The sequence below is a fragment of the Pezoporus wallicus genome, unplaced genomic scaffold, assembly GCF_028554395.1.
Source record: "Pezoporus wallicus isolate ANWC-B61680 ecotype Strahan unplaced genomic scaffold, APGP_CSIRO_Pwel_v1 contig_642, whole genome shotgun sequence".
Taxonomy (NCBI): Eukaryota; Metazoa; Chordata; class Aves; order Psittaciformes; family Psittacidae; genus Pezoporus; species Pezoporus wallicus.
In genome coordinates this window covers 2,729,663-2,751,688 of record NW_026637470.1, presented here as the reverse complement: position 1 = coordinate 2,751,688, position 22,026 = coordinate 2,729,663, and the positions used below count along the sequence as shown (strand labels likewise).

The 22,026-nt window shown below is 37.3% G+C and overlaps 1 protein-coding gene across 7 annotated transcripts in view; it reads left to right on the top strand.

The window, feature by feature from the left end:
• SLIT2 (slit guidance ligand 2) overlaps positions 1-22,026 on the top strand; it is a 268,218-nt gene that overhangs the window by 149,486 nt on the left and 96,706 nt on the right. For all 7 annotated transcript variants that reach the window (XM_057405646.1, XM_057405644.1, XM_057405645.1 and 4 more), the window contains exon 5: positions 9,668-9,739. In XM_057405646.1, coding sequence (XP_057261629.1) covers positions 9,668-9,739 — 72 coding nt within the window. The remainder of the gene's footprint in view (positions 1-9,667; positions 9,740-22,026) is intronic.

The following is a 22,026-nucleotide window of genomic DNA, read 5'->3' as shown; positions in this document are numbered from 1 at the left end:
GAAAATGCATGAACACAACCCATACATGCTTTACAAGTTATTGGCTGGACTACATTGTGATTTTTTAAACTTTAAATGCAAGATATACATATGGTCAAAAGTCATCTCCCACTCTGCAAACTCCAAGCTGGGTTGTAGGTCAATGGTACCCATGCACTTCACAGCTGTGCTGATATCTTAAGGCATTGTTAGGGGAACGTTTCTGCTATTAGAAATGAATAACAAGCAGCAGTCAGTAAATGTCATTCAGTACCTTCTTCATCTTGACCAGTTTGAGACACATTACGGATAAAGACTTAGTGAGTTTTTCTTTGTGGGGGGAGTGGGGTGATCTTAAGAGCTTCAAGTTTTTCTTTCAAGGATCTTCTTCTAACAAGAGGATTACATTGAAGCCAAATTTGAAGTAGTACTGCAATTCTCTCTTTTGAAATTGTGGGTGGTCCTTTCCTCTTTAGGAGCTACAACGTATAATTATTTCCTTTTTTTTTTTTTTTTGGTAGTCCTAAGCAAAAGAGAATTACATATTAATTTAATGGAACAGACTAACAAAGGCTGCTTTCCTTTCAAAAATGATTTCTGAGACTCCACTAAAATACATATGTGGTCCTAATACTCCTATTTTATTTCAGAATTAGCATTTGCTACACTATGACACTCTAGCACAATAAAAAATAAATGGTGAGTCATCTTAAGCAATTATTTTCAAATGGTACCAGAGTATACAAATTGATTTAAGTGCACTTTTGGAGACGTTGTAGAGTAGAATTGATTTTGCAGCCCATAGATTAACTTTTATGCCAAGACTGAGACTGGAGAGTTTGACTTATTCCAAACCCAAAATGTAATAATTTTAAAAAGTAAGAAGGCCCAGTGCTTGCACTGTATGCTATTGTCATTCTGCAGAAATTACCAACTAATGATACCTGAAATTATAAACAAGTTGACATCATATTATAACGGATGTGAGGAGTCAGGCTGTTTCTCTAGCAAAAAGAGATTAACATTAATTGTCACCATTTAAATTTTTGATGTCACATATAAAATGTTAAAGTTGAAGACACTCTGAAGATTGCCAGTCTACCAGTACTTCTGTTATGTAGTGTGGGAGTTTTTCTCTTTCGCTGTTTATGTTCTATACTGTATGTAGGAATGATCTCCACCTCTGCTTTAATAAATGAATAGATATAATATGGATAAAAATATGTGTTGCTGAAATAATACAAATAATAATATACCAAAAGGTATAATAAGCAAATATTGTTTCAATTACAGATTTGTAAATGGATAGCATTTTAAAAACATGAAGCATTAAGAATGAAAAAATCTTTAGTGGTTTCATTAAAAGTGGTATAATTTAAAAACTGAGGGATGAAAGTGAGCAGGGAAATTCAGTCTGAATATTCTTAGACAAGAGGAAGATTCATTCCTTGCCATAGGAATTGCTGTGACTCACACAGTTCTGTACATATTGTAGCGATTGCCCTATGTTGTGAATAAGTATTCACTTGGGCCACGTAGCACACCATGGCATAGGGAGTGATCTTGCTTTAGCATGAGAATAGATTATGTGTCTACTGTGTGCAGCACTTGAATCTCTTGGGAGTCAACAGAGCAAGTGAAAATTAGTGATGCAGGGAGAACCTGCAGTTCTGCGATCTAAATTTCTGTCATCTGCTTGTGTTCCTCAGCATGGTACTGATGCATACTACTTTGGTTTCTCCATCTGTAAAAGTAGGTTAATAGTGCCTTTCTCAGACATGAAATTTTATTGCTTTTATGGGTAGCTGGTAGAATCAGGATGTAACCGGCAATATTGATTTACAGAACTAATGCTAGAATTTATAACTCATATTTTTGATCTTCACAAGAAGATAAATATATGCTTAGAGACATTGGCTACTGCTGGTAGTATTTTGACTCCTTTTGTGTATCTGTATTATCAAGAGGAATAGCTGCATTGGATGTTTTACGGAAGAACAGAAAAAAAAAATAATACCCACCACAACAAAAACTAATCCTGAAATTAATAAAAAGCTAAATTGTTTATTTAATAGTCAGAGAATAATGGTACAGCAGAGGTCTTCAGCTTGGGTTGTCATGGTTGGTTTTGTTTGAATTTTTTTTTGTGGGGGGGGTGTTTTTGTTTTTCAGAACTGAAACTTTTCAGAGTTTAAATTGAATTGTTAATGTTATTTTTTTTAAAACATTTTCTTATTCTGTCATAGTTGATTCACAGACCTGCCAAAATGCTGTGCTGTGCTAAAAGCACCTGAGAAGCCATTTGGGTATAAAATTATATTCATAAATAAGTAATGCAGTACTGTACCTTGTTATATGGTAATCCTGTAAACCCAAACGTATGTCAGTATTGTAACAATTAGCCGGATAAGCCTCATTTGACTGATGGTAAAAGTACTTACTCATTTGTATATATTAATATATTTGCTGAACTTAGAATAAAAGCCTGTTGTGTTACATAGATTAAAACATTTATGTTTGTTTAGTAAGCTCATGCTGTAATATATTTCTACCATGATGGAATTCCACATGCTTCAATAGTTTCCATTCACTTGAGCTATTAATTTTAGACGAACTGTCTCTCCAGCATACTCTCCCTGGATTTACACCATAATGTAATAGTTCAGTAGTATCTGTATTCTTGAAGGCTTTGTACTTTGTTTTGATTCTTGGTACGTACTTCTGAAAACAATTTTCATGCTTACATACCTTGCCCTAATACAATAAAAATAGTGGTTGCCAAAGTGTGCCAATGTAACATTCAGAAAAGGTCTTAGATTAAATTCCTTATCATGCTGGAATTTACCAATTTGAAAGAATGGTTGGGTGATGATAAATGTTCAGGAGCAGTAAAAAAAATCAGATCAAAAGTTTTCCGTGGTAACGCAAACCACCTAATGCAAAGTAGAAATGCATATTTATTATTCAAACTTAGAAAGTGGAAAAACATCATTTTAGGATTAAAATCCAAATCAGAGATCCAGCAAAACAGGAAAAAGCCCAAACCTTTTTGCCATTTCAGTCTGTCTTCTTTGTATTGGAAAGCCCATTGCTACTACAGCTTTTGCAAAAAGAGGCAGCTGCCAGCATTAATGGTAGCATGAAATAATCTCTTTCCATCCTTCTCTTGAGACATATCAAGGCATAGTTGAAACCTGGGGCTTTGGCTCACTTCTCTTACACTGTCATGTTGTAGCATGTTTTCACCTTCCAGGAGCTCAGGTTTTAAGGCTGGTGTTTTCAGCGCCTCCCAGTGTGGCGGAGTACTTCATTTTCTGTAACATCATCCTGTTATTCCATACTGTTCTGTAACATCAAAGCCAGGGGAATGAATAGTAGCTTTTGCAAACCTGGGTCTTGTTCTGGAATAAGCTTGAAGTTTTAGGTGGCATGCCTCGTTAAGGTGACTGTGGCTGGATAGGTGTCTCAGGCCATGCAAGACCTCATAGACATCATAATGAAGTCTAGAGTCTAGTGAGTAGTCTGTGCTGGAGCACATTTCACAGACTCTCACAGCTCCGTTGTGAACAAGTAGTGTCTGTCTTCTATGATTTCTATGAATCATTCTGTGCTTCTGTGATTCTCACTGCCATCTAAATTTCTGTACTTTTTAAGGTGTGCAGATATGTTGTAGGAGCCCTGAATAGTAGTGATGAAAAAGCAAATCATAGTGAAAACATCTAAAAAGGAGAGGACCGTTTAATATTCATAAATGAATTGTTTATTTAATTGCATCATTTAGGGATAAATATCTAATTGATATGTATGTTCATAAAAATAAGCTGTTACTTGTTCCACCAAAATCACCTGATTTGATTAGATAATCATTGTAGGTTCTTTCCAACTGAACTATCCTATCCTATTCTAAAAAATATATAGGGATTTTTCAGCACCTTTTCATTCCAAGTGAAAATCCTCATGTCCAAATGAATGTATTTTTTTTTTTCAGTCAAATAATTTGAAAAAAAACTGTTTATTTCTTTGAATGCCCTGTAGTCTCATTATCTATGGTACCTTGACACCTTGTATGGGCATCAGGGATTTCATGCAGAATATAGTTAGCTAGTGTTGAAACTATTGTTTTGCAGTAAGAGAGACATACTAAAAAAGGCTTACTTTGTTTATGTCAGATATATTTAAATGGTTATTAAGGATGCTGATCACGGAATAGGTACCTTCTGAGCTATTTTTATGAACTGGTGTAAATAAACTGATAAGTACTCAATACTTAGTTTGACTCAATATTTCTGCCTTTTCCTTTAAAAATCAGGACACATTACTCATTCCCAATACTCAGTGTTTTTCAAAGTAGAGAATGGCAGTATAGATTTATGATACCACTGGTCAGACACAGGGGGAGGTTAAACCATAGAGGAAAATAAAATTACAAGTGATTAAATTTACAAGCAGGTTTGCCATCTTCAAAAGATTTATTGTTTCAGAATGAACAATGGGTTTAGCCACACAAAACTGTGATACAGCCCTTAACAGCTTATGATATAGATATTATATGTGGTGTTTCAATTTATATAATTAAAAATTTAGCACTCCTTTCAGGGTAAATGGGATATTCAACTGGGAACTATATATGGTGAGTAATAAAATAGCTGCAATGCAGTACTGTCTGCATTTTTTAAGAGCTGAAACATTCTATCAGGCTTATTAATATCAGGTTATCTGAGGGCTTTATCCTCAGAAAAAAAAGCAACAGCATAGGGTTTTGAGGCTTTCTGGGGGAATAGGTTATTCTATTGTATTGGTATGAATTTCAGATATTGGCAGGATTCTAGGTTAGAGTTTTTTTCCTGATATACTTCTATCTACTAACCGGTAAATATGATAAATAGAAATGTACCGTTTCCATCCTGTTCTTAGGAAGGATTCAAGCAAGGCTTTGGCAAGGTCTTTCTCCTATTTCCATAAAGCATAATGCATTATAATTACTAATGTAATTCAGAATAAAAAAAAATAACTGAATATACATAAAATGAAGCTGATTTTGGGTGGGGGAGGGTGGAGAGTGATGTGCAAGGTTAGATTTATTTGGGGGGTGTTGTTTTGTTTTTTTTTTTTGCTCTTTCATTGGTTTATGAAACACAGAAATTACATTATTTCAGGCATAATTTCAAATTAGACAAGTTCTACTGTCTACTGTCATTGGAATTAAGCCATTAAACTTTGGAAATCGTTTTAAGCATATGTGATTATCAAGATACATTGCATGTAAATTGCTTTGACGCAGTTTGTTTAAGAAGAAATTCTATGTTATGTTAGCACAATGATTTCAGGATTTACTTGATCACAGATCTTAGAGAGGTTATAGTATTTCTCTGGTTTTATTGCTGAGTTTGAATACTTGATGGACTGTGTTAATTAAAAAAAAAAGTTATTTAGGTATAACATAGTCTCTGAGTTAGAAATACACACCTCATCTTCTGTGGAGGGAAAAGATAGTATGAAGGCTTTTAAAAGAATCACTATAGTTGGGCAAAAAATAAGTCTTTGTGCATTTTCCTTAGTGTGTCTTCATTTAAAGTGGGATTCAGCTTTGACATATGGATTTGGTTTTCTTCTTTTGCTTTTGAGAAAATGGGGTTGCAGCCAGAATATTACAACTCAGAAGATTGCTTGACATACATATGGCTTAAATAAATCTGAAACAAACCACAGTAAACTGGATGGTACAGTCACATCTACCGCAGCACAGGTGCTCTTCCTTTCCTTCTCTGAAAAGAGCCTTTTTCAGCTGCTGCTAGCCTAACTTGCCCAGATGGCTTTTTGTGTGCAAATCCACTACTTAACCCAAATATTACTATGCCGCCTTTTGCCTTGATTAAATGAGCCCTAGAGCTCTGTTTGAGGACATTTCACACTAAAAGACGGTGAAGTTACATGTGGTAGTTCAGGTCCAGAGCACTGATTTGGTAATGTATGAATGGGGAGATGCATTGGAGACCGGGTGGTTGAAGGTGCTCTGCTGGCCAGTGAACAAAATGAAGCCCACAGAGTTGTACAAAGGAAATTTTTTGAAGAGTCAATGTCTAAGGTATTCCAGAATGAAGAATTTGGAATGTACCTTTCTAGGACTGATATAATAGAGTCAAGAACAATTTAGGTGAAAGAGGGCTATAGGACAACTAGAATCTTCATAAAGGTTAACTCATCAAAACTTTTTACTAAACCGTTGTGCTTTATTAATACAAACAAATAAAACCAAAAAACCACCAAAACCCAAAAACCAACCAAAAAAAACAGCCAACCAACTAAAAAATCTATAGGATAGCCTTGGCTTTTTCACTCCAATTGCATATAAAACAGTTTTTTAATCAATTCTGCTGTATCAGAGGTGTGCTGGATTTTGATGCAGCATATTGGGAAGTAATAGTAATAGAAAATAATTTTTTCCAATGAAAATGTCTTGGTCAGATTGCTGGCTTCATATGTGAAGCAGGTTCATGACTTTTTTTCAAAAATATATATTTGTTCATGTAAATGTAGGATGTTCTGGGGTTTAGGGCTTAAATTTTATTGAAATACTTAAAATGCCTCTTTCATTTTAGTTGTACCAAGTGCCATCATAAAGTATTCAAATGCTATCTCTTTTTGAAATGGAAGATGAAGTTCACATAGTTATCAATGCAGGAAAACAACTACCATCAGGCTGAAAAGGAGGTTTCTTCACTGCAGAATATAAGCTCCAAAGTCAAATCAATGTAACATAATGGCCTGTAAAATTGCCTGGGTTTGTCTAAGAAACAGATTTTTGCCCCATTTCCTCAGAAGGTCACAGTGCACCCAGTGCTGCTTGTGACTTTCTTTTTTCGTGAACAATCTAGGAATTGCAGTAGAATGAGTTAAAACCGTTAAAAAAGACCACACAGCAATCCTCACTGAATCCTAGATCTGAAGTGTGAAATGTAGGTGTAATTTGTGCAAGAAAAATGTGAATGTTTATTTAAGCCCCACAGGTTTTCATAAGGAAACCTTTTTTTTACTGAGCAGATGAAAACTTGAAGCAATCAATAAATAATTACTAAAACCTTTTTCCTGATATTATAAGTAGGCATAAATTGTGTGTTGAAAGTCATATTTTTGAGAGAGGTAGAATTTTGCAGTGAAGAAATGAGTTAACTTACACTTTTGTTACATAAACAGATCCGAGTAAGTTTTGCAAACCAGCAAATGCAAAAATTTCTCTGGGGAAATGACATTTGCTAACCTAGCTTAGGCTCTACCTTTAGAGGGTCAACATTTAGAGGGATGTATTAAACAGTGCCTTGCACAGCAAGTTTGGGAACTTTTGCAGTCAAGTAGTTTACATTTCAAATGTGCTAAAATTAGCAGTGAACACTACTTCAGAGTACATGAGCTTGTGCTGCATGGAAGTGGTACTGACTGTATAGATACAGCAGTAAAAGTAGCATGCAATTAGTCAGTCTACTGTCTTTTACATGTGCATACACACAGACACACATCTGCACACATACAACCTCAGTGTATTTTTTATTGAAGACCCTTGCTCAATAGCTGTTATTTGTAAGTCCTTGCATTTGTGCTAAGATTTGCATTTAGTCAAGGAAAGAGAGATTTTGACCACTGATATTTTTAATTAGATTTATAAAAACAATTTACAGTATCTCACTCTTGTTCATCTTCCACTTTTTTAATTATAAAAAATGGTGAATGATGATACTCTAGTAACTGTCATAAAAAATGTAATGCACCATTACCCATTACCTCTTGCAGTATACATTTATTAGTATGGCAGCGGTTTACATTGTTATATACATATATCTGTATTATAAACTATTCATTGATCATGATACAAATCACTACTGCTAACCTAACTGCTTTATGCACAATTTTTTTATAGTTAAAATATATAAATCAATTAAACAGAAGTATAAATATAGGTATTTGCTGTTTATACTTACAATGGAATTTCTTTTAAAGGAAGTAGGCTGTTAAATCATGATACAGTAACAAATGCTGAAGGCTGCTTTTTCATTCTTTGCCATTCAGTTTATTGTCAGAGCTGTGCAGTCATATCCCATTTCAGGATTACTTAGGTGACTTGAAAATTAAATCATAGTTCACAGATTCTCTTTTTTTGCACACGGTCAATAATGGTAAAATTGGGTCTACTTTTAAATATATTCTGCAAGATAGTGCAGTGCAGTTATATGCAAGAACTATGAAAGATTTAGTAAATAGAATGTGATTTTCCATAAATTAACAACTAATTGGATAAAATAAATTTGCTGTCAATGTATGTAGAATTATTTACAAAAGAGTTATATTGATATAAATTCTGTTAAAGTTGGGCAGCCTGGGGTTTTAGCAAATCCTCACTTTTTTTAAGTTCATAAATCTGAAAGATTTTGAGGAGATTACTAATAACTGGAAATATGAGCTCATTCTCTTTAGGGAAAGAATATGTCAAAAGCATGACTGTTCATGTCTAATCAACTAAATGATTCTTGCTTATTCATTTCATCTGAGCTACGTCTCTTATTTGTATGCACTATTTTGCAATGTTTCTCCTAAAAGCTGTCTCCAAAAAGGCCTTCTAAAGATGTCTCTGAAAAGAAGGCTTTGCAAAACTTTACTTCTCCTGTTAGGATGTTAGATTGTATTTGATGTGCTTTCAGAGTGAAGCTCCTGATTTGATTTTAGAAAAATGAAATCCAGATACCCATGACAAAACTGCTTAACAAACAGGCTGAAAATCCTAGTATAGAGACAGCCTGTAGGCATCTGATTTTTTTCTAAATTTTATTCAGATGCTCAAGTGAGCCTTTTCATATAACGTCTTGTGTTCCCCTTATTGTCCATACATAGATGCATCTCTAGAGGACTCCAAAAGAAGGTCTGATTCCATAACTCTAAGACACCAAGGTAGATGGGCCCCTTTGAAGGCCTTCAGGCATATGGGAACCGTTTGTGTGGTAGATATGTTTGTCCAGGGCAGGAAATTGTCAGAAGTAAAACCTCGAAACCACATCTCCTGTTTTCTTATACTGATACCAAAAAAAATTACTGAATAAGAAGTTTAATAACATTTCTCTTTTGGAAAAGATGTTAGTTTCAGGTACTGTGGTACAGCTGTTCATGCAGGGATTTTGGGGAGGAGCATTAGATATTTGCTGCAGGATGGTTTTTAATACCTTCTTTTAAAATATATGGTGCGTCCCACTCTGAAAAAAGATTCAGAAATATATTGGTCTTAGACATTCCACAGCTTGATAGCTTTTTCTCAACAGCTTCCTACTTGTTCTTTTTGCTGGTTTTCAGTCTTCCTTGCGTGAAACTGAACGTACAATCAAACTTTTGATGTCACGGGTTTCAAATGGGTTGAAAAATGAAATCAGTCAGAAATTAAATCAGTTTGACCTTCATTGTTAAATTATGTAATGCTTCTGCTTTTAGTTTGCCATCTATATTTGTTGTTTTGTAAAATAATTGGACTATTATTGCTGCTGCTTTTTCATCAATTGCAAATCAGTTGAGGTAATAAAATAAGCTTCATTGGAAGTATTGACTAAATTGTAATTGCAGATATTATTTTCTTATATGTTCTTTTTGTGTTACACAGAAAGTAATATATATAGCAGATTTTTAGTTAATTTTAATACTTTTTTTTCCTTAGTGATCTCAGTGAAAATCAGATTCAAGCAATACCAAGGAAAGCATTCCGAGGAGCTGTAGACATAAAAAATCTGTAAGTATTTTCCTCCTTCTTGTGTATAGTCTGATGATAATGCTTGGTCAATACAGTGTCCTTTTATACTATCAGATACCTTTTCCTGTAGCACTTTCACAGCTGCTTAAGGAATCCCTGCATAAAACCAACGCTTACAATTTCTTTTGGCAAAATAATGTATCTTAAGCATCCTAAAATTTCCCTACATGAAATCTAAAACACTGAATTGGAGTTGAATACAGCCAGGCATTATAACTGTTTATGGTAACCTGAGTTTAATATTTGAAAGTCAGGCTATTTTAAATATTTAATTGTTTCATGTGGAAAAAATAATTTTGCCTTGGTTCTAAGAGTTTCCCTTTTGTTTGCTTGTATAAAAGAAAAGAAGAAAAATTATGTTATTACCTACTTTTGCTAGCATTTATTTTTGTACTTGTTGGCTACTTTTCTTACACAGTTTTCTTCTGTGGTATAATAAGCCTTTCCCAAAAGACAGATACTCACTTTCCTAGAGATAGTGACCCTTAAGTTCATGGGCAGTTTTGAATTCACCACAGATCAATTAGGAGAAAAGTTTTCAAAGATGAATGCCCAAGATTTTGGCTTACTTGATATGATATTTAGAAATCTGGGGGTTTTGTTCAACAGTGTCTGTGATTGGGTTCTTCCTCAAAGTGAAATCCTACCACAGCTCAGTGGAAAAATTAAGTTCAAAAACATGCAAGTGCTTCTCAAAGTAGCTTTGTTGCTTTGTTTAACTGATGTCTTACGATGGTCTAGTGGGGGCTGGTGGAGCTGGTCTGATGATAAAGAAGGGAAAGAGCGGTTTTGGTAGGAGGCTTGCCAGACTGGTCAAGGAGGCTTTAAACTAGATGTGTTGGGGGAGGGGGGCATCATTCCATCCCAACACACCCAGTCAGCTGCCAGCACCTATAATAAATGCTCGGAACAATGCAGATATATCCCAGCCGCTCCAGCCAATGAGCCGGCTTCAGTTGGAGCTCAGCTCAGATGCCTCTATACAAATGCCCGTAGCATGGGGAACAAACAAGAGGAATTAGAGATGTGTGCATGTCTATGGGGGTATGATATAATAGGCATCACAGAAACATGGTGGGATGGCTTCTATGACTGGAGTGTTGGAATGGAAGGTTACAGGCTCTTTAGAAAAGACAGGTCTGGCAGGTGGGGAGAGGGATTTGCCCTTTATGTTAGGAATAGGCTGGAGAGTATGGAACTCTGTCTGGGGACAGGTGAGCAGTTAACAGAGAGTTTGTGGGTCAGGGTTAAAGGGAATATAGCTATGGGAGACATTACTGTGGGGATCTGTTACAGACCGCCTGATCAAGGAGAACCTGCAGATGAAGCACTCTATAGACAGATAGGAAAAGCCTCACGCTCGCAGGCCCTTGTTCTCATGGGTGACTTCAACCACCCTGGCATCTGTTGGAAGGACGGTACTGCCTGGCACAAGCAATCCAGGAGGTTCCTCAGTCGTGTGGAAGGCAACTTCCTTCTGCAAGTAATAGAGGAGCTGACAAGGAGAGGTGCCATGCTTGACCTCGTGCTCACCAAAAGGGAAGGGCTCATTGGAAATGTGACTCTCCAGGGCAGCCTTGGGTGCAGCGATCATGAGATGCTCGAATTTGAGGTCCTCAGGACAGTGAGAAGAGCGTGCAGCAAGCTCACTGCCCTGGACTTCAAAAGAGCAGGCTTTGGCCTCTTCAGGAGCCTGCTTAGTAAGGTTCCATGGGATACAGCCCTAGAGGGCAGAGGGGCCCAAGACTGTTGGGCGATATTCAAGGATCACCTGCTACAAGCTCAGGAGTGTTGCATCCCAAGCAGAAGGAAGTGCAGCAGGAGGGCCAGGAGACCTACTTGGGTGGATAAGGAGCTCCTGAGGAAAATTCAATTGAAAAAAGAGGCTTATAATAAGTGGAAGCAAGGACAGGTGGCCTGGGAAGAGTACAGGGATGTTGTCCGGGAAGCTAGGGACCAGGTTAGGAAAGCCAAGGCCCAGTTAGAATTAAACTTAGCTAGAGGTGTTAAGGATAACAGGAAGTGATTCTACAGGTACATAGCAAATAAAAAATAGACTAGGGAGACTGTAGACCCCCTCAGGAAGCTCTCAGGAGAACTGGCTACACAGGATTTGGAGAAGGCTGAGGTTCTGAATGACTTCTTTGCCTCGGTCTTCACTGGCAAAGGCTCTGACCACACCACCCAAATCATGGAAGGCAGATGCAGGGACTGTGAGAATGAAGACCTTGGGCCCACTGTAGGAGAGGATCTGGTTCAAGACCATCTTAAAAATCTGAATGTGCACAAGTCCATGGGACCTGATGAAATCCATCCTTGGGTCCTGAAGGAGCTGGCAAATGAAGTTGCTAAGCCGCTGGCCATCATATTTGAAAAATCATGGCAGTCAGGTGAAGTTCCCGAATACTGGAAAAAAGGGAAATATAACCCCCATTTTCAAGAAAGGGAAAATGGATGACCTCGGGGGTTACAGAGCAGTCAGTCTCACCTCTGTGCCTGGCAAAATCTTGGAGCAGATTCTCCTGGAAGGCATGCTAAGGCACATGAAAAACGACAAGGTGCTTGGTGACAGCCAGCATGGCTTCACTAAGGGAAATCCTGCCTGACCAATTTGGTGGCCTTCTATGATGGGGCTACGGAACTGATGGACAGGGGTAGAGCAGTTGATGTCATGTACCTGGACTTGTGCAAAGCGTTCAACACTGTCCCACACAACATCTTTGTCTCTAAATTGGAGAGACATCAGTTTGGTGGATGGACCACTCGGTGGATAAAGAACTGGCGGGATGGCCGCACACAAAGGGTTGTGGTCAATGGCTCAATGTCCGGCTGGAGACCAGTAATGAGTGGTGTCCCTCAGGGATCGGTGTTGGGACCGGTCTTGTTCAACATCTTAGTCGGTGACATGGACAGTGGGATTGAGTGCGCCCTCAGCAAGTTTGCCAATGACACCAAGCTGTGTGGGTCGGTTGATATGCTGGAGGGAAGGAATGCCATCCAGAGGGACCTCGACACGCTTCTGAGGTGGGCTGATGCCAACCTTATGAAGTTTAACCATGCCAAGTGCAAGGTCCTACACCTGGATCGGAGCAATCCCAGGCACAGCTACAGGTTGGGCAGAGAAGAGATTCAGAGCAACCCTGTGGAGAAGGACTTGGAGGTGTTGGTTGATGAGAAAATGAACATGGGCCGGCTTCAGTGTGCGCTTGCAGCCCAGAAAGCCAACCGTATCCTGGGCTGCATCAAAAGGAGCATGACCAGCAGATCGAAGGAGGTGATCCTGCCCCTCTACTCTGCTCTTGTGAGACCTCACTTGGAGTATTGAGTGCAGTTCTGGTGTCCTCAGCATAAAAAGGACATGGAACTGTTGGAACAAGTCCAGAGTAGGGCCACGAGGATGATCAGGGGACTGGAGCACCTCCCGTATGAAGACAGGCTGAGGAAGTTGGGGCTGTTCTGCCTGGGGAAGAGAAGGCTGCATGGAGACCTCATAGCAGCCTTCCAGTATCTGAAGGGGGCCTGTAGGGATGCTGGAGAGGGACTCTTCATTAGGGACTGTAGTGATAGGACAAGGGGTAACGGGTTAAAACTTAAACAGGGGAAGTTTAGATTGGATATAAGAAGGAAATTCTTTCCTGTTAGGGTGGTGAGGCACTGGAATAGGTTGCCCAGGGAGGTTGTGAATGCTCCATCCCTGGCAGTGCTCAAGATCAGGTTGGACGAGGCCTTGGGTGATACGATTTAGCATAAGGTGTCCCTGCCCACGGCAGGGGGGTTGGGACTAGATGATCTTAAGGTCCTTTCCTACCCTAACTATTCTATGATTTTGTTCTATTCAGAACTGGTTCCATCATTATTCATGGCCTAAAAGAGGCTTGGCTACAAGGAGAAGTCTGCAATTTTTTTCCATGATCTTCCGCATTTAAAAATTGATACAGCTACAGAAAGGAACTTTGTACTAAAAATAGCAGCGTCATTGAGGATATTCTAGTGACAGGGCAGTGGTTTAGAATGCAATAAAGGTACTAATATATTTTCAGATAGCTCCATTCAAAAACTGAATTAGGATGCTAATCTTTAGCTAAGATAATATTTATCTCTTGGTGTGTTTTTTCAAGGTAAGGATCCTGAATTATGTCTGAAACTTGCATTAAACAGTAGATCCACCCTTTAAAGACTTTGAGGATATAATTAAAAAAAAAATCATAAAGACAATAGCATTGCTACAAGTCCAAATCATATATGTAGCATATAGTTTATTGTGATAGAAGTACTACATATATCTCCTTCTTGGTTGTCCCAGAGATAAAACCAGGGAAAAAACCCTGGAAAACCCCTGATCTCAAATCATTACAGTCCCACTACAGTTGTGAGTCTAAGAAATATATTTCTCTGTCCTATAAATCCTACCTATGTTCTAATAAGGAAGAGCATCTTATATTATTGTGAGATATAGATGTAAGTATCATACTGATTTGCGGGGTGAGTTGAGTGGATTCTAGTACAGCATTTATGTAACTAGATCAGGCTGTTGTGACTTTCCAGAAGTTTAGGCAAGAAGGTGATCTGAACCCTAGCCTTCCATCTAGCCTTGGACATTACTTAGAGAAGAATGATGGCAAGAATTGTTGGAGAAAATTAAGGAGGCAGTTGATAAGTGATAGGTATAGAAAACATCGCTTTGCAAAGGAAAATATGAAGTGAACCACCTGAAAGGAGTTCATAGCAAGTATCATTCTCTTTTCCAAGTAACAAATAATAGGATGAGAGGAAACAGCTCCAAGTTGTGCCAGAAGAGATTTAGACTGGATTTCAGGAAAAAAATTCTTTACTAAATAGGTTTGTCAAGTGCTGGAACAGGCTGCGCAGGGTAGTGGTTGAGTCACTATCCCTGGAAGTATTTAAAAGGTGTGTAGATGTGGCAGGCACTTCAGAACATGGTTTAATGATGGACCTGCCAGTGCTAGGTTTATGGATGTACTTAATGGTTTTAAAGATCTTTTTCTACCTTAATGATTTGATGAAGGAATTTAGCGTCTATTGGGTAATAAAGCTAAGGTCCAGGAACCAAGTATTTGTATACACTGTCAGAGATCTGCCATAAACAGAGCTTTAAGCTGAAAAAGGTGAGATTTAGATTAGATCTCAGGAAAAAATTCTTCACTATTAGTGAGTGGTGAGGCACTGGTCCAGGTTCTGCAGAGAAGCTGTGGATGCCCCAGCCCTGGCAGCGTTCAAGGCCAGGCTGGATGGGGCTTTGAGCAAGCTGATCTAGTGGAGGGTGTCTCTGCACATAGCAGGGGGGCTCGGACTAGATAATCATCAAGGTTCCTTCCAACCCAAACCATTATAGAATCATAGAATCATAGAATAGTTAGGGTTGGAAAGGACCTTAAGATCATCTAGTTCCAACCCCCCTGCCGTGGGCAGGGACACCTCACACTAAACCATATCACTCAAGGCTTCGTCCAACCTGGCCTTGAACACTGCCACAGATGGAGTGCTCCACACAGCTTGGTGTCATCGGCAAACTATTCTATGAGTCTATGATCTAATTTTGGCATTTTTTCTATAACTGTCCAGTATTGATTATGTTAAAGATGTTAAACAAACTTATGGAAGAGATGGGAGAATGTACAAAGTGTAAAGAAGCCTATATTAGAACATGTTGTAAATGCAAGATTTGCTTTGTGTAAAAATATTAATTACATCAATTTCAATGTAAATTGCAGAGACTCTTTTTTTAAATGCAATGACTGATAACCATCCCGTAGAGTAGCTCTAGTAAGGTATTTCAAATGTAGTTAAATCTCACAGACCTTCACCTGCTTACATATTTTATGTTACTGAATGGAGATTCACCATTCTCTCACTCCCCCTAAATACTTCTCCATTTGAATCAGGAGTTGGAATATTTTAGAAAATATCTTATTGTATGTTCTTCTAGTCTTTGCAGAGCAATGGGAATTAGATGGTAACTTATATTATGTGAAGAAAATCATTTCCTTTAAGGTTAATGATACCACTATGAACTTTTGATTTCCTGCTGATATGTTAGTCCTAGTGTCCTCTTGACATTTCTCAGAAGAATCTGTCTAGTTTTCAGAAAATGTGGCCATGATATTTTCTTTCTGGACATCTTCCTAATAACATCCACAGTACAGATTCTGTAGAAGTTAAAAGCAAAATGGACAAGGCATTATGAAAATTGACCCCCTGGGCAAGCTGCCACACACTTATAGTAAAAAGAATTTTAAAAAAAAACAAACAACCAACCAAAAAACCCTAAGAAAACATCCAGCTTCATAAACCTACTTCATATATAATTGGAATTTCCTGTTTTCCAGTTAATTTCTTGCTTTTCATCTTTTAGCTGAGAAGAGTCTGGCTTAGTAGATGCACTCCCTTTAATCAGTTGTAGGCAGAAAAAGTGACAAAAACAAGGGAAGCTTATTTTTTTACAGGCTCCCCAAACTGGATGCCCAGTATCTGATATTTCGGCAGTTCAAATGTAAGAAAAAAAGCCTAGTGGCTCTGTCTCAGAGTCTTGATATTCCTCTTCAAGGACAGTGACTTGAAGAATAATCCACTTCTAGTGTAGCAGCTGATATGGGAATTGACAGAAATTAGGGTACAAGTTCTGGAAAAAGAATGCTGAAAGTTGCTCTTAATTTGCTACTTTTTCAGGGATAAAAATATGCACCAAGAAGTTAGGTTCTTCAGAGAACAGAGTGACACCGTTTTTGAAAAATAAATAGGAATTATCATATAAATTGGAAATTAAACACAGGGTTTTTAATACACATGTTAATGATGATTTTGTAACCCTCCCTGGTGATGCAAGTACTCACTGGATGTGAAAGATGTTTTAAATCTTCCCAACCTAAGGAATTTTATTTGTATTTAAGATCGTAAGAATATGCTTTAGGTGCCCAGATTATAAATTTGGACCTGTTGTTTTTTGAATCCGGTTACTAGGAGGAAAAATAACTGGGTTTAAATAGCAAACAAATATGAAGCACCACTGAAAGTATAAGAGTGCTGTGCTCAGGTTTTGATAAGTAGATTTTGTCCCTGGTCTGATGATTTTGATAAAATTATATTATGACATTTCCGCTTGAAGTACACAAAGTTTTCTAAGGTTACAACTTTCTCTTCCACTGTGTAATCAATATTTGGCAGAGGATGGAAAGGAATACACCAACATCATGGCAGAATTGTGATGCTAAATGTATACAACTGTCAAATGATACCAAAAATGCCAAAGAACATTTTAATTGTATCTCCCACAAGCATCTTTTTTCCCCGTTTCTCTTGTCATAGTCTAGCCTTAGTTTCGCTTACTCTCTGATGCCTTTGTGTTCATTTCAGGACACTGTAGCTGTCACCCCAAGGATAAAGGCTACAGAGCAATGTAGTAGCTTCATGGATTAAATTGTGTGGGAAATGGAGAATTAGCAAAGAGAGACAGACACCAGCACAGAGTCAGAGTTTCCATTACACTAACCGTTGTTCAACACCTCGGTTAATATTACTTGTTGTTGCCCTGATGCTTCTTTTAGGTTGATTGCAAAAGATTTATAACTAGTGATGTCACTGAAGGTATAACTGAATGTTGTATTAATCGTTGTTAGCAATGATTGGACTTTTTTTTTTTGTAAGTTCAATTTTATTAGCAGTCAAAAAAGAGATCTGCTGAAGATGTTCTGGTTGCTGATTTCTTCTCAGATCATGCACAAAATTCCACTGCAACTGGAAGTGTATTTGTCTGTTCATCTGTACAAGTGCTGATCAAAAAGCATTGCTTGTCTAAGGCATGCTTTAACAATTTGAAATTGGCATATTTCTCATGCTTGTTGAATCTTAATTGTACTACTTGTCTGTTCAGCCACCTGCATTTTAGGTATACATCAAGAAGGATTTTCATGAGATGTTAGTGAAATATATTCACTGTATACTTAAGATTTTTATTTAAGTCAAAAATACTTCTGAAGGAATGAAGAAAAGGCACTTTTCTAGTGCCTCTTAAGACTCTTGTTGCCAAATAGGTCAGTGACCTTGTTGCCTTTGAGGGAAAAATGTTATTCCCAACTATTTAAATAAATAGCATTTCAATACTATTTTTAAAGCTGTTATTTTAATTGCAGATTACTTTCCTAAAATTTGGCCTGCTGAAAACAGTTTGCTTTTTATGAACCAAATTGTTTGAAATGTTAAAGTGAATTATGCTTTTAAATTAAGAAGAGTATTTGGCTTTGAAGATGAGTTTCAAATCGGAAATCTGAATATGAATTGAGAGCTTCCTTGCAAGTCTTTTTTTGGCATTTAAACCAGTGAGAAGAAGTCTAAAGTAGCTAAGGTCTAAAAAATCTATCGGAACTAGGTACTTATTTGAATGACAATAAATTTCAGGTGAATAAGTTGTAGGCAGCTGAATTTGATGTGGTTCCATCTGCTAAGTCAAGTGCCAACTCTCATGGAAAATTTTACATGGGATGTGATTTTAACCTCGTGACAAATATGTCCTATGCTTTTACTAAGAAGAGTAGCAAATATCACTGTGGTTTGTGCACTTCCCTGTAGATTCTTCCTGTATTATTACAAAGCAAATTGAGATAGAATATTGGTTTGAACTAAGATGATAAATTGTGGTAGGACGACTTGTATTCAACTTTAAATTTTATTTGGCTGTGTCAAGTACTGAGAATAATGCAAATAACTTTTGAGGATTTGAATTTTAAAGAAAAAATGAAATTTTTTTATCTTTCTGTTCAGTGTTGAAGCTTCATGGAAAAGTTAGTTGGACACTTGGGAGCCTTCAGGACCTTTTGTATCCACATTATTTTGGAAAGAGAGACTGCCTTTGCTTCACTAAACAGGGAGATATAACGATGTCATAGTGATTTGCAGAGAGGTTGGTTGGTATGTAGAGTAAGTAGGTAGAAATGGTTCTACAGAAAAAGATTTTCTAATTAATATTTGAATAAACCACTCTAACAGAACATATGAAGGTAGGCTGAGAAAGTTGGGGCTGTTCAGCCTGGAGAAAAAAAGGCTGCGTGGAGATCCCATAGCAGCCTTCCAGTATCTGAAGGGGGCCTATAGGGATGCTGGGGAGGGACTCTTACTTAGGGACTGTAGTGATAGGACAAGGGGTAACAAATTCAAACTTAAACAGGGGAAGTTTAGATTGGATATAAGGAGGAAGTTTGTTACTGTAAAGGTGGCAAGGCACTGGAATAGGTTGCCCAGGGAAGTTGTGAATGTTCCATCCCTGGCAGTGTTCAAGGTTGGACAGAGGCTTGGGTGGTATGGTTTAGTGTGAGGCGTCCCTGTCCAATGCAGGAGGGGTGGAACTTGATGATCTTAAGGTCCTTTCCAAACCTAACTATTCTATGATTCTATATGTATATGTGTATGCATGTGTGTATGTATATATATATGAAATGAAAAAAAAAAAAAAATCTAAATTATTATTTGGATTTTGGGGCTTAATATGGCTTCCATACTAGAATAGAAATGTATTTGCTTCTCTCATTATATTGGACATGATACTGTTTGTCATCTCATTCCTAAATTGCATTATTTCTGGGAAGTCATACTGATGTGATTGTATTTTTGCATTATATAACTTACAGATTGTTCTTTCTGTGTTCATCCTCTTTTTCATGGCATTCTTTTGCTTTATTTTGACTTTTTTTATTCTGCCACTGAAAGACCCTTGTGGGTTTAGCCAAGTAGTGTCCTAGACGATTTTGAGAATGTGAAGCAATTGCACCATAGATATGTTCTCATTTTTCTTCTAGTTTAATAAGCAAGTGTGCCTCACTTAGAAGTTTTGCAAGTCCTGTTTTTTAATTTTGGAATAAAAGCAGGTTAACAATTTGATGTATTATATATATTAGAAAATTATTATTCAAAATCTTTTACAAGGAAAATTTAGTGAAGACCAGAATGAGCAACACTGGCAAAATAAACAGCAAGTAGAGAAAAAGCACTTGAGTTCCAAATGAAAGACTAATCGAACTAAATAGTAATAGTCATGGAAACCAAGCAATTCTCTGAAGTTCGATAAAAACTTAGAGTAAACTATGTGATTTTGATACATCTGTCTCATCTAATGCCTCTGAAATCACTGATTCCTCTTGAAACTAAGAAATAGGAAGCAGAACTCAGTTCTGTTGTGAAAAATACAAGATAACAGCATTTCCAAAAATTGTAATGTAGTGATAAATATTGTGCACTCTGTTCTTTTCCCATGGAAAAATTGTAATGGTATGAAATCCAGTGTACAGTGTAAAACTAGAAACAGTGTACAGTGTAAAACTAGAAACAATTTCTAAATGTTTTACTGGGGAGGAAGTTACCATAGGGATCTAGAAAGGCTTCTGACTTTTTCTGATGTCTTCTTAAACAATGTTTAGCATTAAGTTGCTACACAAGAAGAATCTCTGAACAATGGAAAGGTGTAAAGCTGCATGGTAACTCTCTTGCATGGGACCACAAAGTGTCCTCAAGCCATGAAGAGCAGGAGAGTGAAACGGACAGATTGACTGAAATTGTCCCAGCTTTTAACACAGCCTCTAGGAATGAGTAAAGAAGGTTTTCTCTGTCAGAGTCAGATAGCAGGGTTTTTTCTGTATGTGTATGCAACACCTTTTGTTAGCCATTAAATACCCTTCTCGTGAGATAACAAGGTTTATTATTAGGTTATCTGGTAGACAACATATGCTAAAAGGGAGGAAAATATAAGTTAGCAACATGTTTCTACAGTGTATCACCAATAAATACATAAACATTTTAAAGCAGACTTTTTTATTAGTTTAATGCTTTTTATTTAGTTCTTACTAGTTCTTATGGCTGAACTCACAGAAACATTAATATTTGAAATAGCTGTAGATTAGTCAGTATATGAAATACCCACGTAATGTTGCAGATGGGGGTGCAAAACCTAATTAATTCTCTGAGGCAATGGAAGGATTCTCAATGTTGCAGCTGTTGCTTGGTACTTTATGAGGCTCATGGGAATGGAACTGCTGAAGGTAATCAGCCACTTTGTGAAAGGGAGGGCCAGGAAAGAACAGTGATTTTTCCAAAGAATGGAGAGACCCCACACAGAAAAGACCCAAGACAGAGATGGGGCAGGAGGGAAACTGATGAAGAGAGACCTGGGGAGAGGGGAATGATAAGCATGCGCCAGAGTTGCTAGTCCATTCCTGGTCAGTTTCTGTTCTCAGGGTGTTTTAGTAATTTGAAAGGAAGAAAAGAACTCTTAGGGGGAAAAAAAGCTTTCTAAAATTGAGTTAGGATTTTTGATATGCTCAATGATTTAGTGGTGGGAAAAGTTTCATTATATTATTGTAGATTTTTATGTGTGGTTTTGAAAGTTATGAAATTATGCAAAAAACAAATTATAAAAAATAACTTAGTATATGCTTTTTTTTGTCTAGTATTCTTGCTTGTGTCTTAAGTCATAGCACTCACACAACTTGCTATCAGGAACTTGCTATCTGCTCCAAAAAAATTCAGTCTGCTTCAGCATTAGTGGGTCATCATAAGCTAATGATATGCTCTTTTCGAAATATTGTCTAACTTTTTATATATGCAGTGGATATCTTTACATAAATACCATAAATTGCTATTCAGCCATGCACATGGTCTTCAAAGCTGTGTACCTTTCATATCTTCGAAATAAAGAACATGCCGATTGGTCTTAATGGCATGTGTGTAACGGTTTTATATTATGGTCATAATTGATGGAAGATCATCTAAAACATAAAGACAGTGGTATCTTTCAAAGATAGCAATTTATAAAAATAGGAAAAATTTATCTTGTTCCACCTGCAAATTTCCCTTCTCCCAAAATGAAACGAACTCATTAGTTCAGTGCAAATAAAGTAATCTCTCTGGTAAGAAGATTTAAATGAAAACAACTCACCTTTCACTAAGGTAGTGGTCATGGAAGGTCACTGAAGGAAGAAGTCCAAAAGTTTTTAAGTGCACCACAACTGCTGCCAGTCTAGTGGAAGAGATCTGCCTTTCAGTTTGTGTAGGACAAAATTTGCTCAAGTGCTTTCTCTACTGTTAAAAGATTTTCCTTTGTGTATATAATATGGATGATTTAGAGGAAGCTGTGTCAGCACTGATTTATACATTGACAGCTAAGGATAATAAGATATGGGCAAACATACAGCTCACCCTTTTACAGATTAACCTGCAGACTGCATTAGGCAAATTTGATGGCATTAGAAGATTTCTCCAATTTG